Source organism: Calonectris borealis, chromosome 1 (assembly GCF_964195595.1).
Source record: "Calonectris borealis chromosome 1, bCalBor7.hap1.2, whole genome shotgun sequence".
NCBI classification, from domain to species: Eukaryota; Metazoa; Chordata; class Aves; order Procellariiformes; family Procellariidae; genus Calonectris; species Calonectris borealis.
Window position 1 is genome coordinate 64,363,452 of NC_134312.1, and position 27,640 is coordinate 64,391,091.

General features: G+C 45.5%; 1 protein-coding gene across 3 annotated transcripts in view; it reads right to left on the minus strand.

Moving 5' to 3' along the window:
- The window catches only part of DENND2A (DENN domain containing 2A), a 60,829-nt gene that overhangs the window by 9,002 nt on the left and 24,187 nt on the right, over nucleotides 1-27,640 (minus strand). For 2 of the 3 annotated variants that reach the window (XM_075157959.1, XM_075157970.1), the window contains exons 3-14: nucleotides 25,244-26,455; nucleotides 24,068-24,195; nucleotides 20,623-20,744; nucleotides 16,905-17,102; nucleotides 14,731-14,824; nucleotides 13,413-13,463; nucleotides 10,254-10,441; nucleotides 9,430-9,539; nucleotides 9,149-9,218; nucleotides 8,443-8,520; nucleotides 7,781-7,921; nucleotides 5,452-5,600 (exon numbers count right to left, since the gene is read on the minus strand). In XM_075157959.1, the coding sequence (XP_075014060.1) occupies nucleotides 5,452-5,600; nucleotides 7,781-7,921; nucleotides 8,443-8,520; nucleotides 9,149-9,218; nucleotides 9,430-9,539; nucleotides 10,254-10,441; nucleotides 13,413-13,463; nucleotides 14,731-14,824; nucleotides 16,905-17,102; nucleotides 20,623-20,744; nucleotides 24,068-24,195; nucleotides 25,244-26,455 (2,541 nt within the window). The remainder of the gene's footprint in view (nucleotides 1-5,451; nucleotides 5,601-7,780; nucleotides 7,922-8,442; nucleotides 8,521-9,148; nucleotides 9,219-9,429; nucleotides 9,540-10,253; nucleotides 10,442-13,412; nucleotides 13,464-14,730; nucleotides 14,825-16,904; nucleotides 17,103-20,622; nucleotides 20,745-24,067; nucleotides 24,196-25,243; nucleotides 26,456-27,640) is intronic. The other variant, XM_075157981.1, reaches the window with a different exon arrangement.

A 27,640-nucleotide genomic window follows, 5' to 3' on the forward strand; every position in this document is an offset into this window, starting at 1 on the left:
AAAAAGAAAGCTTTCCCTTCCACCTTTCCATCTGTGAATGCCTCATCACCTCCAGGATAAATCCTGGATCTCTGCTCTGAAACATTTCTCACTGTGGAAGACATTGTCAGGGAACAAAACGGATAGGGTTGAGGTCTGTGAGCCTCCTTTGAAGGCAGAGCAGTTCAGAGATGGACACAGAGGAGGTAACATTGAGGTGCCTCTTCCGCATGTGATTCAGTCAGACTTGCTCTCAGGGAGCTGCAGCTTGCCAGGAGCCCAGCAGAACCGTGGTCCTTTGGAATGATTCAAGCCTAAGCTCCCTCCTCCTCTTGCAAACGGCACTGCACTGAGCACTAAAGGACTGCTGATTCACACTGCGGCTACTGAGCCTTGCAAAAAAATCCAGTATGATGAATTCCTTTTATGCCATCTGTGTGACCGCGTGCTCTTCAGCCAGCAGCAATGGTGGAGACCGCCTGAACAACACCACAGTCGTAATACAGCAGGTACCCCTCTGTGTAGAAGGTGAATATGGCCACTGAAGTTCTGGGCTCTGCTCAAGCTGCATGCCTCTTTCTGTGAGATGTGCACAGAATCAACCACAGTTGATGTGCACAACACAACGAGAACAGTTTAATGCACTCTCAAAGCACTAACTATTTCAGTGTCGGTCTGCCCTTTGAGGGCTCTTATACCAAACAGGCAGCCAAAGCCTTTGGGTAGCTACAGCCAGTGTCCCTACTGAAATCCTCATATCCCAGGACCTATGCACCATAACCATGATGACGGCTGCTGCCATTGGAATAATACAGACCCAGTGCTGTGTTTTGCTTGGTGCACTCCAGATGCCACCAGGAATGAAGAGATCTACCCAATGTGATTGCAGTGTGCTCTGCCACAGAAGTTCAATGCCAGTTGTTCAAATGGGACAGAGACACCACATGTTAAGGCTTTTGGTTTCAACAGCTAATGCTTAAAATACTGCAGGTCTTTAAAGTACACTTTCGAGATCCTGAGCACATTTTCATGGGTTCACTCAGCCTCTTGTAGGGAACATGGCTGAGCTGCATGTCTGATGTCACTTGCACAGGAGCTTGCAGGAGAGACTGAGATATCGCTAATATAGAGGCTGAGAAGTATAGATGTACACAAAGAACCATGTCAGATCAGCCCTAAAGGGCTGATTTGGATACAGACTAACACAAAGATCTCTCTGGCTGAGCACTCCCTTGGTCAGAACAGTGATATTGCAGCAATTTGTGACATTTGTTTGCTCGAACAACAGGCCTTCCAATCACACAGCATCCTCTGCAAAAACCTACCACACAGCACCCTATGAAACCGCTGCTTCTTGGTAGCCACCTTGAACAGAGGTGGCCAATACAGAATCCGAACACAACAGCTGCAACTACATAGAAACTCTTCTTCCTCTCCTGGGAAAACTTGCTCCAAGACTAGCTTGACTTGCTCTAAAAAGACATCCTGACAGCTTGCAATAGCTTCTAAGGAAGGATACTGGCTGCTCAGTTTGGTTGCTTTCCTCCCAAACTTTAGACTGACTACAGGGTTTCCAGGTTTCTGCTCCAAAGGCAAGCACCTATGCTAAAAAGCCCCCCAGGCTGAATTCCTCTTTGGGTTTAGGATACTTAATGATTTCTGAAAAGCACTGTTGAATCAATCAGCCTTTTGGAGTTTAATGCCAGGAAACCCGTTGTTCCCTGAACTAACCAAACTGCTGAAAATATGCTGGCATTTGGCAATTTAAGATGGTTTGATTACGTGGTTTTTTCTTTTCTTTTTTTATAAGCTCTGCTACAGTAGGATTCATTTTACAAACACCTTTGGATTTCTGACATTGTGTCACATCTGGATTTACTTATGATGGATCGCAGATCTGGTTTACAACATTTAACAGGCGCAGGAGCTTCCAAACTTTGCCCCGTGACTTCGCGCAGCGTGGCTGCAAATCCCACCAGGACGATGCCAAGTTCCACCAGCTGGGTGGGGACCGTCACTGCCTCCCACCGAGGTGGCAGGTTACTGCAGGTGAAGAAGCAAGCGTTAAGATGCTCTGAAGAAACAATGCCATTATCTGACATCCAAACTTCATCATTGGGTTTCTTCTTCTCCCTAACCACAATACAAAAAGGAGAAATCTGGGAGGCTGGGATTTGCAGTCCCAGATCAGACTGTTTTTGTAGCACATGGAAAAGGCTTCTTTTTGATGATTAATTACCTTTTACTGGGGATGACCACATTTAAAGTGTCTACTCTAATTCTTTCAGATCTGCCTTTGATAACAATGACCACTTTGTGTTGTTGACACAGCTGCGATTTCTGGCAGGGACAGAGGCAATTGCTCAAGTTGGTCAGATCCACAACAGGCTTTTGAGGAGATGTGGAAAAAGGTTGCCTTGATTTTAAGCCCGTTTAAGTTCTCCTGATTTAAAAAGCCCTCTGAATCTAACACAACTCCCTCTCAGGCCAGCAAAAACTGCCCCGCTCTAGGTACCTTGTGAAATCAGGCCACTTTTATTTGGAAGATGCCTTCTAAAACGTTGGTCTTCAGTGCCTCAAACTGTGTGCCAGGCAGCATCACTTGGAAACAAAAGCAGCTCTCGTGTTGCAGTGTCTAACCCGTGCCACGGCCTCCACTGCCCCAGGACTAAAGTTTACAGTGCAGAAGCGAACAAAAGCTAGGGAAGACTACACAGACCAACATAGTTTTAACAAAGTCATTTTCCTGGGTTGCAAGGCAATGTATACTCCAGTTTCCATAGTGACACAGGGGAAAAAAAACCACCCAAAAACTAATAAACCAAATTCTTTCCTTTTCCGCTGCCAAGCTTTGGATTGACAGGTCTTTAAAAAACACTCAATGTTCATTCTAAAGATGGAAAAGACAAAGTATTTCACTTGCTGTACACTTGTTAGATGCATTTTTTGGCTCAGCTTGAAAACATTTCACAGTTCACACAGTATTTGGCAAGAGACCTTTCAGCTTTCTTTTCCCACAGACTGATTTTATAGCAATTAAAACATGTAAATAAATTGCATACATCATTTTCTCTGTCACTCACATCCAGACACACCTTTACACACACGTACAGATAGCTATTGATAGTGCCCACATGAAGAACCGCAAAGATGAATGATAAATGTAATTTACTATGCATCTTTCACCATGTCACCTGCACTCTCCCCGTTAATCCATCTCAGCTGGATTATTTCTAGCATTCCTAACCTCTGAGCAGTTTCCAACAGCTGCTTTTATCGTTTTTTTTCTTCTCTTAAGCTATTGCCAAAAAGTGTTTCTTTTCTTTCCTCTGAAATTGGCATTTTCACCCCTAAAGTAAATAGTACTTAATATTCATTGAGTTCAATGTGTTCCTATCCCAGGAAAAGTATCATTTGGAGAAAAGATCCTGTATCTACAAGACCATCAGCTTTCAAAACATGGAATTTCCACCAACAAGTAGAAGAGACTGTTGACCTTATGAAAGGCTCACCAATCCAGTGTGCTCAAGCCACTGGACTGGATTAAAATACAATAGTTCACTTGATTTTGAGGGTTATTTTCTTTGTTTTCTGTTTTTCAAGCCTTTACGGTCCTTTGGGGTCATTTGCAAGTTTTTTTTTCCACAAAAATAAGCCAGAGAAACTTCGTATTTTGTTACAGGAAAAGAAAAACTCTCCTGAAATTGCTCAGAGCAAGGCCTTCTCAGAAACATCAAATATTAAAAGTCTTGCAGAAAGCTGGCAAATCTATGGTAAATATTTGAATCTGAGCCCTGTGGCCTAGCAGACCCTGGATCTTTAAAACGTGACAATTCTTTTTTTCACAGAAGAAAGCTTTTTATGGTATATTTATAGATTCTAGAAACTATGATTCTATAGCTCTCTCCCATTCTCTTTTACAGCCCTGGGCAGCTGGACTTATTCCTAAGGATATACAGACAAAAGATACAGGAGGAAAAAAACCACCAAAACCCATTGAAGTGCTTTGAATTGAGATATGCTGTAACACACACCATGCTCAGAATACATGGTGGTGTGCTGTCATATAAAGATGTGATAGGAAAAGATCTGTAAATAAAGGTTCATTCTAAAGTGATGCCTTAAAAAAACCAAAAACACATTCCCTACCATTTACTCTTACCACCTAGCCCTCATGTAGAGATTACAACGTCATCTGCATCCTTAACAGATTTTCTGTAATGCAAAATTTGCCCTACAGAGGAGGAGAAAAACCTTTGAAAACAAAGCTTGTCTTCATAAATTATCACATAAATCCTAAATCTATACTACGTAGAAATACAGTGTTTGGATGAATTCTCTCATTTTCAATGCAAGTCTAAATGCTCTGCATGAAATGTGTGGCTTAAGTATCCAGTATACTCAATATCTACGCATATAGCATATCAGTGATTATAGAGGCAAATCTTCCCCTCTCTGAACCAAGGCAGCTGCCAAAAACTGCAAGCAGCCAGTGCTGCCTGGATGCTACAGCTTCCCTCTCTCCAGCCTTCCTATTCCTGTGATGAGACTGCCTGAGCTCTGCCTGCAAAGAGCCCCTGATCCCTGCAGGATGAATTTTTCCCTTAGCTTTCCTGCAGAAGGGGCCTCCCCATCCTTTGCCCCAGTGCTCAGTCCCAGAGCTGCAGCCTGCTGGCTGGAAGTTGTGAAAACAGACAGCTTAGGGGCACTGCACACTCCTGAAACCTGAGCGTGCTCCTAAGTGTCATTACTCATCCAGGCAGTTTTTCTTTCCCCAGCCTTGGAGAACTCTCCTCCCTGAATCCTCAAGTGCTTCAAGGGCTGGAGAGCTGCCAGCCACCAGCTGCACAAGATCTTAAAGAAACCGGGGCCCATTTTCATAATTTAGGAGAGCAAACAACAAAATTAACCGCCCCCCTACCAAAACCCACGAATTGAGCAGATTCAAAATAGAAGAGGGAAGTCCGCTGTCTCATTCCCCCTCACTGCATCCTTTACTTTCATCTCGCACAAGAAGAAAGTCTTTAGGAACCAATATTAAAATACAAGCTGAAGATTTAAGAAGACTTTGTGACATCAGGGAACAACCCAGAAGGGGTGGTGATCTCTGCCTGAAGCTTGATCCCTGGAAACTCCAGCACAGCTCAGTGGGGAACACTGCAGTATCATGGAGCAAAAGGAGGGGTTTCATTTATTTAGCACCAGGCCTCTGCTCTAAAACCATCTGGAGGAAAGGGAATCTGGTTCTCCTCGGGGACGAGATGCAGCATGCTTTTTGCAAGTCGCAAAGCGAAATTATGGTGCATAGCCTGAGTTCCCCACTCCTGGGAAGTACAGCCCTACTCACATCAAGTAAGAAGTTGGAAAAGAGCAGAGAAGAAAAACAAGAACAAGGCAGAGGGCTCAGTCACTGCAGTCTTCTCAGCCTTCCTTCCTTGGCAGCATTTTGTTTAAGGAAATGCAAGAGGGTACCTGAGCTTGTCTGCAATAAAAATCACCCTCCTTTCCAGAAGCAGGGAGGCGAAGACTCTGCTCAGGTGCCGGACGCTGAGGGATGTGAACAAGGACTCGAAATCAACATGCTCAAGCCTGGAGTCAAGAGGCCGCCGCAGCTCGATGACCTGTTGGAGAGAAAAAGACCACAGGTCAGCTCTCGCTGTCCACCCATACTGTGGCAAGCATGGACAGCTAACAAGCATTAGCGACTGTGCTGCTGAACACTGCACAGTGTTAAGCCCTCAAACAGTCTTTCCTTGTGTTACCTCCCACAAATCCTTCTTCCAGATGAAGCTGAAGACAATCCAGAGTCCAATCCAATGGGCACAGCATGAGACCAACCACAAGTTCTCCCCACTGGACTGAGGACAGGGAGCTCTTCATAAGGAGGAAAACCAATTTGTGTCCAGCTAGGAGTGGTTTCCAGGCTTTCTGGCATTCAAGCAGCAGAATGGCACGGAGCCTTTCCAATCTGCACTCTTATTTTTACAGTTACGATTTATTTATGTTTTTTACTGCAAGAATCTGGATGCCTAACCTTCTGACTATAAATTTTTTTTATCAGTTACAGAAAAGAGCAGCCTGTGGGCATTTTTCTTTGTTCATATCTACTTAAATAATTCCTGTCACAGCACCTTAGCACTTCATACTCCTTATCTTAGACAGATGCTTATCTGAATTGTTCTTGAAAGCCTCCAACACTACGCATTTCATAAATCCCTCAAGAAAATTATTCTAGTTCTGAACTACCCTTACCAACACCAAGCCTGCAGCTGAAACATGTCAGTGGCAAATCACTTCAACTACTTGTTGTCTTACTCTCAGTATACACTCAGAATGACTGGTCACCTTCCTCTCTGTAGGAAACTTCTTGTATATTGGAAGGTTATTATCACGTGTCCTCCTTTGTCCTTTGTTTGCTATATTAAGCAAACAATTTTCTCAAGCTTTGCCTGTATTTTCTAAATCACTTAGTAAGTGGAACTACTCTTCTGGGGCTTTCTCCTAGTGTTTGCATTTTTTGGAAAATCATATTCTAAATAAATTTCCACTAATGCTGGAAAGCAGAAAAACTGCTTTTATTTATTATTCATCCCTTCACTTTCTTTCACAATGCAGGAGTTTGTCTAAATAATACCATACTGTTACTTCTGCTCACTATATGGCCCACTATACCACCAGATCCTTTTCTGAAGTACTGCTGCTCACTCAGTTACTTCCACATTGTATTAGACTATTCATTTCTTCTTCCCAGCATTTTGCTCTTGTCCATATTAAATTTCAGACCAAACCTTCAATTTAGCTAGGTCATTTTGAATTTTAATCCCTTACTCTCCAAAGTGCTTGCAACCCATCCCAATGCTGTCACCTACCCATTGTGTAATTGTAGGGTTTATGCCATCAACCAGATAATTAATGAACATTAAGGATCTTAGAAACAAAACAGCCAAAACATTCTCACAGCCTGACAGCACGCCATTGGGACTCTACTCCTTGAGTGCCGGTTTTTAACCAGCTATGCATGTACTCTGCAGTAATTTCAATTAGTTTGGAGTGTTTTCAGTTTGGTTGAGGAGAATGTCATCATGTAGTGCTGAACGCCCTCAGACACAACTTCGATCAACTCGCTCACTTCCCTCTCTCTCACGTTCAAGGCATACCATGTCCAACAAGACTACGTTCAATGTGGCTCCCTCCACCCTCCCACAGTCCTTCAATGCTACTCCAAAAGCTCTGCACCCTTAAAACCCCCCCACTGTCCTCAAATCACACTGTGGGAGATGCAACACGTACCCTCACCTCCATGCTGTGAAAAGGCCATTCTGAAAGGCTGCAACATTGCCCTTGTGTGGTTTCAGGTATTTTCTGACCAGAACCCTGTGCCCAGTCCCACACGAACAGTGGTTCTGTATTAAGGATGCTGGAGCACATGCTATGAATCCTGTCTTCAGGAAGTTAAGTGTGGGGGACCTCGAGCAGATCCAGTCATGTGCTGTGCAGCATGGGGCCCGCCAGTCTGTGCCACTTGGCCTCAAGGCCAACACCCCGTTTCATTTTGCCATATTAGCATGGCTGTGTCCTTACATTCATTTTTACCATATGATTTCCCTTTTGATTCTGAGGTCACTGAAGCCTCCATGCCATCCCCTCCAGTCCCCTATTTTACTCCCTAGTTTCTCCACACAGTTGCCAGACAATCTGTCCTTGAAGATCTCCAGTGCTATGTCACAGTCCCAAATTCCAGTCGCCAGTCCTGCACCATTGGCTGGCCTAAGTCTCCGTCGCTCTCGGGTTGTATCTTTACCTCTGTTCCTGAGCCTGGCAAGAAGTTCTTGACTGTAATCGTCCGGCCCAAAGCTGGGAAAGGTGCCTCCATGACGCTCCTCATGAGAGGCTGCACCAAGGCAGGGGAAATGCCTCGTCTCTTCTCAACCTCATCCAAGATCTGAAATAAAAGCACGAAGACACAAACCCAAGTAAATCAGGAGGAGGAAAGTAACACCAGGAATAAAGCGCACCAGCATCTACGTTCTCTCCTTAACCCAGCATTGACATGGAGCCTTGAATCATAAGGAAGAAGGTAAAAGGTGCAATTGAAGACCCTTAATTTCCTTCAGCAAGAGAAATCCAGCTCCAGTGAGGACAATGGAAAGCTTACAATTTGCAAACTCCCCACCACCCTCAGAGTCAGGACTCCACTTTTTAATCTCTTAGTGCTTGTGTTCTGGTAGTTCTGCTGAAGAAAAAAGGCAACAGCTGACAAGCTAGTTTTCCTTTTAACTGTGTTTTTGCTAGGTTCTGGAATTAGCATGCAGTTGCCTTGCCAACACCATTTCAGGCCCTTCCTTCAGCCTTCAGGGCCTTTCTTCAGCCATCAGCTTCCCTGATCCCCATTCTTCTGATGTTGACTTCACTTTGAGGTCCCTCTTGGCCTACAGCACAAATTCCCTCTCTCTCCCCCCTCACCTTAGAGAAGAGATTGAAGCATCCAAGGCGACTCACAATGCAGTAAACTTCTGGGAGACGCTTCCCTTTCCCACTGGGCTTTCAAGACAAACGCAAATACACACACAAAAAACACCAAGAAAATGTCAGAGTTATAATTACTGCAGAGACAGAGTGACCCGTCTCTTAGTTCTGCAGCTCGCTGGCTGGCTCAGAAACTGGCAGACATTTGACAGCATGCTGCTGATGACAATACCTTAAGTCTGGCTCAAACCCTGGTACGCTAGAAACAGTGGGGAGAAATGGGCACATCCACAGTATGATCCCAACCTTCCTAAGTCAAATGACTAAGGCAGGGCGTAATGCTCTACAGAGACAACTCAGCCTACAGGACCAGCACAGGTTTAGACAACTGTTTAGTAGCTATCTAAACCTAAGGGAGACAAACCCTATCTTCAGCTTAGTGGTGAAACAACAGTCCGTGGCCATAACATAAGCACTGGTGTAAGTAAAAGTAAAAGAGCTATGCCTGGAGTGGAGGGTGGTACTCAGAGAGGGACTTTGGCACTGAGCAGAGCAGCAGAGAGCAAAGCTGCTCTGCCTCTGCTCTTTCTTTCCACACTGAAAGAGAAGAGCAGCAGCTTTCCACTTTCCGGAATGGGTGCCAGTAACACCAACCCCACAGAAGGCTGCATCTCTAGGAAAAGAAAAAAACAGGGATAATTACCAGCAGCCTCCTACAGTATCCAAATCGCCTGCTTCCGTCTTCCCCCGTCAGGACAAATGAGAACGTCTCACTGCAGAAAGAGAAACTAGAATGACAAGATACCCATCACCCACATTAAAAGTCTCTGACACACAAACCCAATAAACCCACAATCTTTTTGCATTTCCAATACAGCCTGCTCAGGGCCCTGCCCAATTTTTTACTGTAGCAACTCTCATATTTAATTAGCTTGATATATAAATCTGTTTCTCATGAATCAGGATACAAAGTACAGTACTTACCTGGCAAACTGATGGATGGGGGCCCAGTCCTTTGCATCAGGGAAGCAAAACTGGGGAATAGCTTTCAACTGATCTTCTGCCTCGCGCATGAATTTGAACGAGCGCTCGAGCTAGCAGAACAGAGAGAAGGAATGTTTCCAATTAGTCATGTGGGGATGGAATGACTTCAAATATTTTTCCTGTGACAAATGAAGAGGTGATGACAGAGGCTAAGCTTCTGCCTGGAAGATATTAAAATTTCTGTGATTCTGGCTCACCTAATCTTTAGGTATCTCAAAGTAACTCTGTGCTCCCAATTCCACCAAGCCTTGCATCTGCAGCACCTGCCCCTACTATATTGTGCCTCCAATCTGGGACACATATTCCAGCAAAAGGCAAGAGACCTGAATTCTGAGGGGAGCTCTTGTTACATCCCATTTACAAACACGCTGTCAAACTGGCTCTGTGTTTCTCCCATGCCTCATTCCCTGTTTTGAGCTAGACTGTTGGTGAAAGCTGTGCCTTCCCTTTAAGAATACGTGTCTTCACCAAGCATCGGTTTTCTTTAAAGAGAAAAGGGGGAGAAAGTGAATAGCTACATAAAAGTCACAGCCAAGGGCAGCAAAAGATCTAAATCAGCTGCTCTTTCAACAGTGAGGAATACCATGACAGTTCTCGGGGGGTTGACTGCAGCCTCTGTATCTTCAGTCTCACTGAACACTGACAGAGCAGAGGGGTTACTGATACAACGTGCGGTCAACAGAGAAGCTGTGGCTTCTCCAGCTGTGCAAGTGCACCACGCAATCTGAGACATGTCAGGCAGACCTCCCCAACAGGCACCGCACCTTCAATGGAAACTGCTGGGTAACCTCAGGGACGTAGGCAGCCCCAGCCTGCTTCTTGTGCAGCGACACCACGACGAAGTACTCAAACAGCTGCCTCTCTTGATATTCAATTAAGTCCCGTTCCAAGGTTTGGTACCGCGGGGTTTGCTTCAGGCGAGATTTCACATGCACCAGGCGCTGGCTGTGAGCTACAAAGAAAAAGATTAGAGATTGTGAATTTGTCTAGCTCTTTGCACAGAGCACCAACAGTGCTTTGCAGAGACTTACGGATAAACTCGAAACCACCTCACTGCATTTACTTTGTCAGTGGCTGAGTAAAAGGTGGGAACCATTTGGAAGCTGCACTATAAATATCGACAGAGACGGGACGTAATCTTGTGAGTGCCATCACTCTGAAGAGCTTTGGCAACAGAAGGATTTCATGGATAGCTTTTACAGCTGAAGACAACCCAAACTGAGATCCATATGGGACATGGTGTAACAGATAATGTCTGGGCATTCATCCTAGCATTCATTTATGCATCTTTCAAAGCCAGCACAGTTAGGTGATTGATCATCTTTGTTCAGAGGAGGCTGTGGGTAGCAATCCCCATGGTTTTACAAGACCAGCACTTGGGTCAGGCTAGGGCTCCACTGGCTAAGTAACACCGGGGACTCCCAGCTTCAGTAATGCAGGCTGGGCTGTAGGCCAACAACAAAAAAAAGTGAAAAGAGGTGCAAATGAAAAAGGCTGGCTCATGCCAGTCCTTCCAATGCCTAAAACTAATCTCTCAGGACCATGTTTCTACAAGTTCACCCAAGACAATGGGAAAACAAGAAAAACTGCCAAGCAAGCTGTAACTGCAACACACATGAGCTGTGGGACAATAAACATTCCAGCATGGAAAGTAATGAAAAGCTGCCTGCTGAGAAGAGACCAGATGAGATTCCCTAAGACCACCCCCCTGCTTTGTTTTACAGTCGCATCCCAAATTAAATCTGCATGATGTCTCCCTTACCCCTACTACAAAAGAAAGAAAGAATTAACTACAAGCAGAGACTACAGCACATTCTCACAACTGTGCTTTTTGTGAATGCGGGTGGCAACGCAACGTTTTGACAGAAACAGCAACCACAGGGATACTGCGGGAACTCCAAATACATAAGATGTCTGCTTGGGAGACAGGGCTTCCTGAGAGATGGTATATCTTTAGGACAGACCCTTGACCTTTTGTCTGGTAAAGTTGTACCACTCGTGGACTACTCCAGACAATATAATTTAAAGCAATCTTGAGGTGCGTCTTAAATCAGGGAGTGTAACAATCCCTGGACAGTTAAAGCCCTGGAAAGATGGTTTAGACTCCTTTCTCTCATCACCTATTATGCTATTTGCTCTAACGCTGTAATTCTTCAGAAGTTTTCAGAAGCGGTTTCTGTTTTACCAGAGACTTCAAAAGGAGCAGTGTTGAGCGCTTCTGAAAAGCTCGCTCAAGCTCTGCATTGTTTACATTTTGTGCAACCTACTAAAGATACCAGGATTGTACTGCTGTCGTCATGGCAGAGTTTGTCTTTGAACATTTTTCCTTCCCAAGGGTCAGCACTTATGGCTCTGACATGCAGTCTGATGATTGCTGTCTGATGATTTACTTTGTCTCAGATGATGTACAGTGACTTGCTAAGCAGAGGTAACTGGCTGGTGTGTTTGGTCTGTTAAGTAAAACATACAAAATCAAAAGTTCCAGATAAAAGAGACTTGCTAAATCATCTCACTTTCCTATTTTATTTTTCCTATTTAAAAATAGGAAAGTCGACAGTTCAACACGGCATATAGCAAAATACAGGTGTAGCAAGTGCCAGAGCTCCTGTTCACAGTTATGTAGACTTCCACAGTCACTATATATGCAGGTATGGACCTGGATATTGTCCAGAGTCCACGCTGTGGATTTGAGGTGACTTCACACGACCTCCATCATTTCCTCTATAGGCAGTTCCTAGCTGCAGTTATACAGACATTACAGAGAAACCCAGGGTGACGCACATGATTCACTATGGCAACCAGTAACAGACAAGAGTTTGAGTCTTCCTGGCCACATCTACACTGTCTTTCTCAGCTACATCTGAACATGGACTATATTTCACAACATCATGTTTCAAGACAGTTGTGAATGTAATTTCTGCGCAACCTGGGCACAAACCCTGTCTCCCCGTCTCCAGCCTAGCCTGAGAACCTGTCAAAAGGTAGGCGGTGGCAGCAATTTTCAGCTTGATCTTGCTAACACAGCAGTACAGATAAAGGATTTCCCAATGCAGAGGAGAGCAAGAACATGCAGTAGTTCTTGTGTGGGAAGCTGTGCTCACAAGAGGGAACTCAGTCTGAGGTTTCTGTTCTAAAAACTTGAAAGAGGACAAACACTCCTAAGCACAACGCACTGTGGTTGACACAGAGTGGGAACTGCTGCTTACGCCTGTCTTTTTAGCTTCGGAACTGACCTGCTACCGGGATCAGGTGTGCACGTGAGTCAGGAAACTTGGGAACCTAAGGGAGCTTCCATCTTGCATTCTAACTTTGCCAGGACTGTATTTGCCATATAAAGTCCCAAAAGACTGTAATGCCACCAGCATGTCATAGGGTTAATTACCAGTACAAGAAGGTTTCAGAAGAGTATTATGGAGGCCAGTATACCATAGCTCTACTGGAGTGAAGCAAGCAATGCAGCACTCTATCCCAACTCAGCCAATGCAGAAGAGTTTAACTAGCAATAAATCATAAAGTGCAATTCTGTTTTCCTGGCTAGCCAGTCTGGCTGGTGGTTCTTCTCCCTTAGTAAACACGTAGTGGGGTTTCTGAACACCCTGTCCCACGCAATACTGCTTCTGTCAGCCTGGTCACACATTTGTGACTGGGTACTTAGGAAAACCTCACTGTATTTCCAAGCCATGTCCTAGGAAAGTCAGTGCAAAGAGCTTTGATAGGAATTGGAACAGATGTTTGTTTTGGACTTCTATAGTCCTCTGCCCATGGATTTTCTTCTGCAGTATTGAGATCTTCGATTTCTCACTGTGTTCTGAGTGGAAACAAGCTCCTTCTCCAAAAGCAGAACACAGAGGAGAGATCTTGACCCAGGATCTCAGAGCAGAGTTTATCAGGAGCCATTTGCTCCCTTCACACATTTGCCTTACCTTTCAGCTTCTCTTCAGTATCGCTGTCTGATTCACTGTTTTCATCTGTAACTAGGAAAAAAGAAAGGGGAAGATGAATTAAGTAAAGCCTATTTATAACTATGCATTTCTTATCACTGGCATGAGAAAGCCAGGCCTGGCAACTTCAGGGGGAAGACAGTATAGAACCCAAGGGCCTTGTTCTTTTCAAGGGTGCACATACCCTTGGTACCTTCCAATTCTTACCAACCTTGGTATCTTCCCATTCAGTCAGGGAATAATAAAAAAAACCAAACAACAAAATCAATTTTGCACAGCCAAAAGAGTTGCACAAAGAATAAAACACCAGAGCAGTATTTTATCCAAATCTGTATGAGCACAACGCCAAGGCACAATACTGATTAACATGCACTAGTTTGCGAGACAAGGGATAAAACCAAGCAAACAAACAAAAAAAACCCAACTGCCAGACTGAATCAGACTCAAGGTCTATGTGGTCCAACCTGTTTCTGTCAATGATGTCTTAGATGCTTCAAAGAGGGGTATAAAAAATGATGCAGAGGCAAGTCCGGGATGCTTCCTCTGAAGGTTCATATAAGCACACTCATCCACCCTGTGGGTGTATATCCTATATAAAATAGGATAAACAGTAACAAGTAATTGTGGGAAACAAATAGAGCTGGTGGTCACCTTTTGCTGGAAATTAGGATGTTTTGGAAAAAAATACTGTGTTGGAAAGACGTAATTTTGAGTTTTACAGAGATGAGATGTTTAAAGTAATTGCTCTGAAGTACCTGAACACTTCTGGCAAGTTGTTAATTGACAGTAGGAGGCTGAAAGTCTCAATCTTGCTATAATGGAGACGATCCTGATTCCCAACTGAGGCTATTTGTTTATTGGGCTGCTGAAGGAACCAGGATTGTTTCAAAATCTACTATCTTCCGTTGGACAGTTCACTAAAGTGACACATTCCCACAAAATATTTTGATCTCAACAAATCAGTCTCTTTGGACAGAACATTCCTCTCCAAAGCTTCCAGCCTGTTCCAGAAATAAACATCAAAAAGGGGGGACATTTTTGGTGCGACCTATAAGGTTATCATGTAAAGCCATGGAATGAAAACGAAGCAAGAAAAACAAAAAAAGTTCCATTTTATGGAAGTCTTTTGGGCAGAGGAACAGCCCTTATCTTCCCAAAAGAAAGGGTGGAAGCCCCAACTCAATCTCACCCTGGACTGGAAGAAGCGCTAGAAAACGTCAAATAAATCACTAAGCCAGCCTAAACTCTAAGACAAGTCCTCAAAAAGTCTTAGATGTATGATGATTCAAAGTTCCTTTACCTTTCCCTGAATTGCTCTCTGTAGACTGCGATAGTCTCTTGACACGTTTCTTTCCCCTTCGTGCCTCATAAATGGCATTGATTTTCAACACAAGCTGCTCAGCAAACAAACAAACAAACAAGGTTATTTTCCTCCCCAGGCAAGAAAGTTAGAATTTCATGCAAAGTGCTCTGTTTCCCAACCCTGGCCATATTGAAACTCTTCACTTGATGGCCCAGAACTGACAATTACCAGCATCTAACCTTGCACAGCAACCTGCACCTGCGCTGCCAACGGCTACGCTCACTCTGGTACAGAAGCAGTACAGTCATGCTGGCATGGCAGGAGCCCAAGGTAACAAGGGCTGATGAAAGGCCAGGCCTTAATGCACTTCCACGCTGTCTGGCCGTACGAGCTTGATGGTGCTCACCTGGGCATCTCCATGCTGTGGACCAGGCTCCAGGGAGCACCGGAGGGTCCCTTGGGAACCTGCCTTGGTCTGCAGGTTTGAAAGCAGAAAACTGGCTGGAGGACGACAGCAAACTCTAATGTCTTTACGCCCTTAACATTTGTTGTGGGATGTGCTGGAAAAGCCTTCGTTACCAAGCATGGGGGAAACACATCATACAAGGAATCCTGAAGAAATTGAGACGGGTAGGAGCCAATGATGCTGAAGTACTTTATCCTAGTGGTTTGCTTTGCAAGTCCTCTATCCCTGGCCTCCCAGCTGACCAGGAGAGAGGGCATTTCAGTGTTGGGCATAGCTGGGCTTAGTGGTTCATTCAGTGCCTCTGGTCTCCCTATCCACCCCTGAAGGAGAGCAGAGTTGCAGAAGGACCATGCCAGGCTTCCTCAAGCCTCCTTGAGCAGAGCTGCCTCCTTGTCAAGGTCCCAGGCAGGAGCAGCAGGACATGGCCACAGCATCCAGATTTATTCCAGAAAGTCTGGGATCCCTGCACACATGTCCTCAGAGCTCAAGGTACGACAGGCCCACCACACACTTGGTCAGGGAACTCAGAATCCAAATATTTAAGTGAGAGGCAGGATGCTCTGATGTGGAAGTGCACCCTCCACCCAGCCGCCCAGCTCAAGTCTCAGGTTGATCTTGCCACTGACACAGTAAATCTCAGTTCTGAGCTTGCTCTGCAAGACTGCTCAGTGGCACTGCCTGGTAAATATATACTTGTAATCTTCCCTTCAGTTGACATAAAAGTATGTGTGAACACACTGAGAGCTCAAGCACATGCACAGATGTGTAGGCATACTGGGAAAGAAAACCCTAGACATTTGTAGTCCTTGGCTCATTCCTGAAGAGCTGAGGTGTACAGAGACAGCATTCAAAAATCAGATATGCAAACATGAACACAGATCTGGCAACCGGGAAACAAAGATACACAAACACATCCCTTTTCCCCCAAATGAAAGCTGTGGGTTCAAAAAAAAAAATCACCACAGACAGTCCCTGGTAGCCTCTGCTTGTCCTGCAAAGACTGGGATAAGCAACTGTGGGTTTATAACTGTGTTTTTGAAACATTCAATAGACAGACTGCTGCCAAACCTCATTTGGATTGAATACACTTCCTGCTAGATCTGAAAGAAAATAAAATTGAAACAGAGTCATGCTGTATCCAAATATGAAGTAGGAAACGTTGCTCCAGAAAATGCTCATAACTACAGAAAACTCCTTCTGTCACTCAAATGTCAGTATTTTCATTGTTCACCTACAATCACACTATACTTTGAATTAGAAACAGCCAATGCATGAATCAGACCTAGCAAAAAACAACAGATTGCCAGGAGGGAACAACAACACAACACACAGACAATTTCTGACTGTCCTATCCACCAAGCAAAGAAGGAAATATGATGGGGTATGTTTTTTGCAAAAATATTAATTGCTTTTTTCCCCTCTGACAAACTTCAATTTCTATCCAAAAATTAAAATGCTTTTTTTTCCTTCTTATTTTATTTCTCCTGACAATCACAGTATCTCAGATGGAAAAATAACTTCTGCAAAACTTGCAGAGATGTTTGTGAGCCTTCTCCCTCAGACAGAAAGGGGGTTAAACACAAGTCAAGTCAGGACAACAGCTATATTGCAGAGATGCCACATTGGAAACTAAAGAAAACACTGTCTCATACTCACATTCCTGCCTGGAAGAAGCCAAGCAAAAGAGAGAAAGACCTAGATTTACCTTGGGAATCTTCCTTCTCCTCTTGCCATTCTGAGGGTCTCCCAAGGAGAAGAAGGTGTCATCTGGACTGCTGGGGGTTGAAGGAGGGCTGATTTTGGATGGTGACCCAGTCCCATCACGGCTCAGTTTCCGTATGTCTGGCAGTTTGAAACTCCGCCGCTCTGAGTTTTGTCGGAAAAAAATGGGCTTGGAGAGCAACTGGAAATGGAGGAGAAAGAGAGAACACAGCACCTTATGTACCTGTGCTTCATTGCTAACACTGTCATGGTGGTAAACCCAGTGAGGCAGCCACAGCACTCAGCTGGCAAAACAGCCCAAATTCTGAGAACGCTCACAGATTTCTCCACACACAAGGAACTTGCCCAGCTACCGGGCTAGACCAGGGCTATCTCAACCACCAATTTAACCATCCCATATTCATTCCAGACCAGAATGCAGTCTCAGAGGTTGGCCAAGAAGCCTTGCTCCAGTGTGAAAAAAAAATCTCCCAAGACTTGTGTAATCCAGAGGCTGGAACTGTAAACAGGACAAGACTAAGCAACCAGTCAACCACAAGCATTTGGGATAAGGAGCAGCTAGTCAGGAGGAACAGAGAAGCAGTGAGACCGGACAAAAAGCAGTGTCAGTATGGTTGTCTTCAAAGTAGCCAAAATCAAGTATTTCAGAGGAGGGTACAAGAAATGCCATAATAGGCAATTATGAAGACTAGTTCCCTCCTAAGCTCATTAGCAAGTTCAGTGGGAGCACAACAGTAGATATTTAAGTACCAGCGTAAAGTTCTCAAAGTCCCTGACCAAAAACAGCATCAGAGAAGCAGAAAGCTCAGCTCCAGATAAAGAAAGGTGTATTGGGTTTGTGTGGCAAGGTTTTGGTAGCAGGGGTGGCTTCTGTCAGAAGCTGCTAGAAGCTTCCCCTATGTCTGATAGAGCCAATGCCAGCTGGCTCCAAGACAGACCCACTGCTGGCCAAGGCCGAGCCAATCAGCGACGGTGGTAGCACCTCTGGGATAACATATTTAAGAAGGGGAAAAGGTTGCTGCGCAATGGCAATTGCAGCCGGAGAGAGGAGTGAGAATATGTGAGAGAAACAACTCTGCAGACACCAAGGTCAGTGAAGAAGGAGGGGCAGGAGGTGCTCCAGGCGCCAGGGCAGAGATTCCCCTGCAGTCCCTGGAGAAGACCATGGTGAGGCAGGCTGTCCCCCTGCAGCCCATGGAGGACCCTACGCCGGAGCAGGTGGATGCACCCGAAGGTGGCTGTGACCCTGTGGGAAGTCCGTGCTGGAGCAGGCTCCTGGCAAGACCTGTGGACCCAAGGAGAGAGGAGCCCACGCTGGAGCAGGTTTGCTGGCAGGACTTGTGATCCCATGGAAGGGACCCATGCTGGAGCAGTTCGTGAAGAACTGTAGCCCATGGGAAGGACTCACGTTGGAGACGTTCGTGGAGGACTGTCTTCTGTGGGAGGGACCCCATACTGGAGCAAGGGAAGAGTGTGAGGAGTCCTCCCCCTGAGGAGGAAGGAGCAGCAGAAACAATGTGTGATGAACTGACCGCAACCCCGGTTCCCTTCCCCCTGCGCTGCTAGCGGGGAGGAGGTAGAAAAAATTGGGAGTAAAGTTAAGCCCGTGAAGAAGGGAGGGGTGGGGGGAAGGTGTTTTTTAAGATTTAGTTTTTATTTCTCATTATCCTACTCTGATTTGATTGGTAATAAATTAAACTAATTTCCCCAAGTCAAGTCTGGTTTTGCCCGTGACAGTAATTGGTGAATGATCTCCCCCTGTCCTTATCTTGACCCACGAGCCTTTCGTTATATTTTCTCTCCCCTGTCCAGTTGAGGAGGGGGAGCGATAGAGCGGCTTTGGTGGGCACCTGGCATCCACCCAGGGTCAACCCACCACAAAAGGCAAACTACTTCTCACCAGAAAGATGCTCCATAAGAACTCTTTTTGTCTTCTCCTTCACAGAATTTCCAAGCAGTTACGACAAGGTTAAGTCACACCTTTTGTGGGCACTGTATCTGCACTCCCAGCGAATGTATCTACATGGCACTAAGTGGTGTGGGGGAGAGGTATCCAAGCTAATTCTGAACAAGTCACAGCAGCACAGCAGTAGCTGAGGCAGCATAATGGTCTGCCTCCATCAACAGACACACTCAGCAGAGTTATCAGTCAGACCAATTCATTCACTCAGGTTAGCTCAGGTGCCTCTGAATGGTTTGGCAGAAGACGCTCAACTCACAGAAACACTTACCACCTACAGAGAAGTCACACGGTAAAATGAGTCTGGAAAGAGCCTTCGCACTGAAGAATCTCATCCTGCACCAGTGATATAAGCTACTACTGAAAGTCTGTCCAGACCCATTCCCCATCAGCCTCTAGCCTGGGCAGGCTCTGCAGCGTGATTCACACTGCAGTTGCAAAGGCGTTAGCTGCCAAGAGAGCTGCAGCACTTCTTTTCTGACTGATGCAGATCACGGCTTTTAGATGCCAAAGCAGTGCAGTGTAACATAGTTACTCCTATTCAGCTCTTTACTAAGTGCCTCCTACTGGGAACCATATCTATGGTGAAAGGCATTCCTGTGTAACACTGCAGCCCCCTTTTGATAGCACAGGTGGGAAATCAGGGTGCAGAGGTGATTGCAAAGCTCTCTGAGGGAAATCAACTTCATCCGAACACTCATATATAGACCCTTGCTGCTCTAGACCTAACTAGCAACACAGAGAATGGATTGAGAACCACAGAACAATTTTCACTTTTAAGTGTTGAATTATCCAAGGAAACCTCAGTTGCTGATTAAGCTGGTTGCAAAAGAGCAACACGTCAAGAAGCACTGCATGTCAAACTTCTGAAAACGCTGGGTAACAGCTGTAATAATAGCTGCAACTTGGAGAGCATGGGAAAATCCTTTGGTCAGGAAAACCGTGTTTAGATCCCTGCTATCCACTCTGAACCCAGTTGTTGCCAAGATGACTTCTGCTGTCACATTGCCCCTGCTGTTCCAGGCTTGGACTATCTAAACAGACACCAGGAAGCAACCAAAACAGCTCGGGAGACTGAGAGCAGGGCTGGCCTTGGTAAGGCCTGAGCTCTGAGCAAGAGATGCAGACCAACGTTTCACCTCTTCTTTTGGTTTCACTGCCAAGGAGGAAAAGGGCACCAGGCTGTGAGCCGTGCTGCTGGTGGGGACATCCTGTTAGTACCGGCCCCCTAACCAGGGGACTGGCATTGCATTAATTACCAGCAACCAGTCTCATCAAGGAGAAAGCAAAAGAGGCATCCTAAGGGAGGGGGCTCCAGAGGCATCTTGGCATCAGCACGGACGGACTGTGTACTGCCCGCTGACACTGAGCCAAGATGACTGCAGGGCTTGACTACCCAAGCACTTAGATGCCCTCTTTGAGGGCAGGAAGTGTTTTCTTGCACTATATTAGCAAAAGGTCTTCCCCCCTACCAGGGGAAGGTAGTCCAGGTGTGAAAAACAGTGAAAGCCAACAAATCATTTGTATAAGGGAATGCTGTTTTTCACTTTGCTAAAGGGCAATAAATACCCTCTTATCACACAGTACTCTGACCAGATAGTGTGACCAGTAAAAGACAAAAAGGAAAAAACTCCAACATGAGGAAAGTCAAATCGGCAAAATTCCACTTTTTCCACACAGAACCTGGATTTCACCCAAAAACTTTCTGGAGCAGGAGAGGTGGCCACTGGAATCAAAGTACCTTAGTGGGAGTCCCAGGTACAGAAGAGGTGGGGGATGCTGGGAAGGTCAGGACACATTTCTTCCCCAAACAGCGGCTGTTGGTCTCAATGTCTTCATAAGGGTTTTCCTTCGATGGTGGATCTGCAGCAAAAAGCCACAAGCAAGAGATGGTAAGTGCAGAAAATCCTTGAGGTTTGCCATAAAAATCTGTTTGGGGATCTGTTGGCCTTCTCCCACCTCCCACATCAGACATAAAGACCTGTTCTCAAGCATTCCTGCAATTGCTTCATTCTCTCCACAGCCCTAGAAGTCCAGCTGCTCACTGGACAGTGTCCAAACCCTGACACTGATGTATGCAGCCATAGGAACATATCACAGATATTACAGATGGAAAAGACCCAGTGAGTCCTCAAGTTCATTTCCCTGTCTTCAGAGGAGCTCCGAGGTTCTCATGCACATCAGTCCATAATTATATTTCCTTCTTTCCAGCCCTCCAGCGAAATGAAACTGTGAGCTGAAGGCTAACATAAAGGTCCTCTCTCCCCTGTTTAAACCCCACATTTAGGGGGACCTCTGGTCATTATTTAATTGGGGCTGAAGCGATGCTCTGCTCTTGGGCTGACCCTGCAGAAAGATTTAATCCACTCTCTGAACATGGATGTCTGTCACACAACACAGGTTTTCAAACACATCTACCAATCATGGACACCTCAATCTCACATGCCCCACTTTAGAAAGAGGGAAGGATTCACCTTACCTAACCCACGCCACCCAAAGTCAGGACGCTCTCTCCCTGGAGGGGAGGCGAGAGGGAGGGACACCTCTAAAGTAACATTCCGCTCATTCTGACCTAGGATCCCCTCAAAAACACAAGGCTTGAATGACCACACAGAGGTGTCCCTTTCTTTCCACTGATTCTGGAGATGAGGCACACAAAAAATCCAAGTTTTAAACACCCAAAATTACATATAATGAACTTCTTACATCCCACTCTTCAGCAGTGCTGGGAAATGCAAACATAGGTGTGTTCAAAAAGAACACGCAACTCTGAAAAAGCAGGTTGTGACATCTCCATCCCAGCATCTAAGAAACCAATGACAAAGGCTTAGCCCAAGCATCTGCATGGCCAGGCAATTTATTATGAGATTTCTCTCTTCATTGCCATCATTTCATGCCATCCCAGTGGACAGCTGGGACTCGAAGCAACTGCCTTTCTCTCATTGTCATGTAATGCTTGGCTGAGAGCAAAGACTGGAGGTCAGTGACACTGCAGGCCTCTGGAGCAGGGACGGGTAACGGCTGAAGGATCTGTTTAACTGGCGCGCTCCCACCTGCCTGTCCTGCTGGGGCAGGAGTGCAGCTGAAGTCTTCAGACAAGGACAGAAACCCAACTCTTTTTCCAACACTGTCTTCTACAGTGGCTTGGTGATACCCAGCACTATAGCGGTGCTCCGAATTCACCAAGGAGGAGAAGGTAAGCATGTGCAAGAACATCTTGTCAGCAAACATGCTCCTGTCCCTGAAAATGGCTCCACTTTCTAATTCCAATGGCACACTTCAGTACTGAAAATATACTTCCGCTGTCACATAACTGGGTAGACTGGAGAAAAAAGAACAAGCTTGGGTTCTGTTGCCTACCCCATCCTCAAACTGCTCGGCAGCATGTCCAATTAGCCTCAGTCTAGAAGAAAGAACACCGTTTCCCTCTTTTTGACAAACAAACCTTGTCATCCATCTGCCCAGTACAATTTCCAATATTTCAGGTAAGCAATGGCAAACGGGTAAAAAGATGGTGCATGAAGGGAATCTGTATGACCTGCTGGGAAAGGGAACGGTTCTCCCACCAACAGCTGAACCCTCCTTAAGTCACACATATGAATATGGGGTGTTTGTGTGTGCTTGCATGTCCTGATGGACACACATGATTATCTGTGGGTCAGCACTAGTGTCCTGCAGCTGAAGTCTTGGTTCCCCCTCCATTGGTGCAGTTTTCACATGTTGTTTATGTTTCATGGACTACACCTGTCTGCAGTCTTGTGAAAAACAAAACTAGCTTTTTTTGAGTTATCCCTGTCTATCCCTTTTCGCAAGCCTCCATTGTAACACCACCAGGACTGCAGGAACCAATTAAAGATCACTGACTCCAGGCAAAGCCTCAATATGCAGCAAGAAAACAAAAAAACAAACATGCCCCATTAGCTGACAATTACCCATAACTTTGTTTTCTTTTAATCTTTGCAACTAAAAACTGGAGGGGAGAGGAATTTCAGCCTGGTATTTGAGTTCTCTGCAAGCTTGGGACACAGGGGTGTGCTTGTGTTTGAATGGATGGATTTGCTTCTACAGCCACTCTGTAATGCTATCCATGTTATTCCAGCTGATGAGGTGACCCCTTACTCGGTGGTTTCTGAGACCTCCCACTACGCCCCAACACAAAAAAATCCAGCAGCTGCTCAGGCACTCCCTGTTCCTTTGCCCCCTCCAAGTAAAGAGAAGAAAAAGGCAAACACGGGGCCCCTAGCTCCACAAACGAGGCTGACAGCTTCAAAAATGTCAAAAAGGGTGGATTGGCATCACCTCTTTTGCCATCAATCCCAAAGGAACATGATTCCTTTGAGAGATCTTCCTCATCAAGTATGACCAGATTTTATTCATATCAAAATAATAAAGCCCTGCCTGCTCCCAAGAAAGTGCAGCTCCTCTCACGCCAAACAACACAGACCACCTTTGGAGGATTACAGCTGTATGGCGAGAGCCGATGCATCTATTCTCTTCCTATTCTGCTACACTCAGCCAAGAACTTTACACAGCACCAGCCTACAGCTACTAAAACTTCTTAAGGCTTTTTCAAGAGGGATGCTTCTATTCTATGTTCCATAAAAGGCCATCTAACTCACAATGTTAAAAAATACTACATAATTTGAGAGCGTTACGGGAAATAATCTTTAAAATGGCATTGCTCTGCCATCAAAGTTAGAGAATGAAATAAAACTCAATTTCAAAGATTGTGGGACCTAGTTTCTTAATTTCAATGGTACCTGGAGCCATACACAATCCTACTTCTGAACCATGGAATGGACTTCGAGGCTGTATTTTCAGACTGTTTGCATTATCGCAGCGCTGATAAGCTTACCACAATGGACAGACCAAAGCTGTGAGGATTAATCCACAGGACAAAAGGAAGACAGAGGAGAGATGCCAGCAAAAAATAAAAGCTGGTTCCTACATGCCTCAGGTTCATCTTTGAAGCTGATGAGTTTTGAAATATTCCGTCCATTTTTCTTATTATTTGCCGATAATCTGTAAAATGTGTCTTGGTTTGCATTTGGATAATAAACTTACTTTATTCAGCACCTCCAGTGAGTGCCCGTTGACCACGAGTCTTCTCAGTTACTCAGCGTTAGCAGTCAAATCCCTCCCCTGTCCAAACCTCCTACCCAGTATGTCCTGTCCAAAGCTCCTACCCAGGATGTCTTCATAGACGTTCTCCTCAGATAAAGTGCGTGTGAGGGCCAGCTTGGTCTGCGCGTACCAATCCACCCGGCCATTCTCAGACGATGACTGCAGCAAGTCTTCAAACTCATACGACTTCCTGCACCGTTGATGGGAGGGGAGAAGGAGCAAAGAGGAGAGTGATACAGTTAACCAGCATTTATAACCAAATCACGGCTAATTCACTTCTCCAACATACCACACAGTTGGCAATGTGAATTACTGAGAAGAGAATGTTTCACAGCCTCGTGCCATATAAAGCATGAAAAAGTAACACTGACATCGGTAATTTTTATCAGCCACACAAATAAAGGCATTTTGGGGATGCTGTAGGTAACCTCGCTTGTCATGGCAATAGCACACTGTGAAGATGCAAGTGTTAAGTGGCACATCCTGCAACACTGCAGAGAACCTTAGGCCATAAGAGGTCCCAGTTACAGCACAGATCCCACCCTTGGCAGGAATAGGGGGGCCTCAAAATCAGCTCTCTTTGAGCAATACAGGAAAGCAATACTCGCATGCAGGATGGTAGAAAAGGTAAAAACAATTAAGTGTCCCCCTGGAAAGTTTCGATTTCCTACCTGCACCCCAGCCAGGAATTTTTAGGTGACAGTTCATGCAGAGGGCATTAGAAACAGCTGTGCATTTTACGCTCCCTACCCCAAAAATGTGTGACAATCATGTGGGAGGAGAGAAAAGGCAAGAAAGCACTCCAGAAGAATATATACATATCAGATTCAGTTAGAGGAATAGGCTTACTATGAACAGTGAAAATGCTGCGGTAGAGTTCAGAGATTATCATTCCAGACCTCGTTCCAGACCAGCTGTATTCGTTTTGTAATTAAATAGATTTTCTGCTAAAAAACCAAACCAAAACCCCAAACCCCTCAATCTTGGGCTTGAAGGTTAAGCCACGTAATACAGTGACCTTAAAGCCCAAATCTGCCATGACTTATCCCTTCACAGTTATCCTGTAAAGTTGTGCTGGCCACTCATCTGTTCAAAGAGATGACCGAGTGCTGGTTATGGCCAGCAAGGCTCTCTGGGGATAATGAGTGACCAGGGAAGATGTGTCTCTCCCAGAGAGATATGAGAAAGCAGGACTCCACCATCAAAACCAACACCTTTGTGAAACACAGCCCGAATACCTGTGGTCAGCGTTGTTCTTGTGCTTCCCGCTCCAGAGCCTCCTGCTGACAGCTGACGGGGGAGGAGAGGAGGGGAGGGGAGGAGGAGGAATGGATGGCAGAGGGGGTAAGTTTCTTTTATTCCTAGCTGCTGGCACCCAGTCCTCTTCCCCCTCATGTTTGAACGTCCGCCGGGGCTTTGGCAGTGGGTTGATGAAGGGCTTCCTCTCTGGCACCCCTGGCTCTGTGTACACGTTTTCCACCATGCAGTCCTTGGATTTCACATGAGAAGTTCTTACCTCTTCTAGAGTCCCAAAAATTGGCTCACTGATTTCAGAGTCTAAGCCAAGAAGTCTTTTGTTGAGCTCAGCCCCACATATGCTCTCATGGCCCTCGGGAGCAGTGTGTCCTTGTGTTGCTTTCTCTTGCAAGCACTGTGGGGAGTAGTAAGTACCAGGCAACTGTGGCTGCAGCTCTGCTGAGCAGTCTTTCAAAGCCTGCTCTAGCTTCTTGACCTGACTAAGCACTGAAAGATTCTCCTTCTGGACCTCCCACTTCCCACCTTTCACTTCCTTGCATTTTCCAGGGCTGGCCTCCACTTCCTCATCCTTCTGTGTTTCCCCCTTTCGCTCTGCTGCCTGCCCTGTGCCTTTCGGAGTTCCTGCTTTCCGCTCATTCTCTTTGCCTGACCCTTTGCACTCCAGTTCCCAGTTCATAAGTCGCTTGGTCTCCACCTTCCGAGTCACCAGTGCTTCCCCACTCATCTTCTCAGTTATACAGGCCATCTTGTGCTCCTCTTTAACTCCCTGCTCCTCCTCCCTGCGAGGAGCAGACTGTGTTTCCTTTTTCCCTTCCCATTCTGAAATTTTGTCCTTGATGCTGAAGGACTTATTCCTCAAGCCAATTTTTCCAGGTGACCGTATATTCTGAGTGCCTCCTATCTGTCTCCTGATGATTTTACTGTTTTCTTTAACATTCAGATCCACAGATGGGTCACTGATGATCATTTTGGGACTAAGCATGTTCTGCTGAAAGCAGTCTAGCCTTGGATCCAGCATCAAGTTCTCCAAGGCTCCCAGTGGGTTCTTCACCACAGAAGAAACTGGTTCAGCTTCAGGTGTTAAGCCCAGGGTGACAGAGGCACCTTCAGAACATCTCTCACTCAAAAATCCACACAAAGGTCTTTCTAATTCCTTCACAGGTGCTGTATTGTTTTTATCTGCAAGCTTGATCCTACACACCAAAGACAAAATGAGAAGAAACATTACTGCCATTGCTCACCCCTGGTTTAGTCCATCAGCTCCACAAGCTCTACTTGTAAAACTGGTAACAGCAGAGGATGCTCAAACCAAGCACTTGAGAGATGGGCCTATGCGGGAGGACACTCGGGGAAGGGTCCTTCTAGCCAGAACACAATGTTCTTCTCTTGTTATGACTAAGACAGAGTTTGAAATTAAGTCTTTCTCTGTGGCAGAAGTAGGTGGCAGAGAGAGGTAAATTTCGTACATCAGACATGCTGATACCAATGAGAGGTTCACCAGCATTTTGTGTGTGTGTGTGTGTTCAGAAATGCAGTAGAGTTTTGGACATCATCAGGGCATTAAACATGCCCACTGCAAATAAATGCAAAATGGACCATTGGCAAACAATAGCAAAATCGCTGCTGTTAAACAAGAGAAGAAAACATATGATACAGCTGGCATTCCTCTAGTGCCTGCTCAGAGGATCTCTCTCTAATGTTCCCCAAATGCATATTAATGCACAAAGGCTGTACTTTTATTGTTACATTTCTATGGCCCTACCATCCCAGGCCACATGTGGGCTTGGGCTCCCATGCACCCAGGCACACTCCCTCAGCCTAGAGCACGTGATGTAGCACCCAGACACCTGATTCAACATTCTCAGAGCAAAGAATTAAACATCTTAACTGTTTGAGTCCAAACTGCACCAAAAATCCCTAATATATTTAGTTTAGGAATTTCCAAGCGTGTGATATCACAATATCAATATTGTGATATTTTATTAATATAGTAAAGTTCCAGCTGAACAGACTGTTATTTCAACACAAAATGTTTCTGAACCAAAGCACTTAGCCATGTCTTTGGGGTTTGCCTGGGCTTGGGAAGGAGCACCAGGACAACACAAGGTAGTTCCTGGAATGAAAATCCCTATCATTAGTCCCATTTAACCATGATCCCAACACTGAGATTCAACTCAGGAAATTGCTCTATTAACTTAAATGTATCAAGTGTGCCTCTTCCAGAACTTAGCGCTCTTGTAAGAGTATCCATGTGGATACCCTGTGTGCTGGCCGGCCTCGAGCTTTGTCCTGGAGTTAAGCAATGCTGGCAGCCATCGCAGACTCAGTTGTAGCGCAAATTGAGTCTGGGACGGGTTTCTGAGCAGAAATGGGACCCG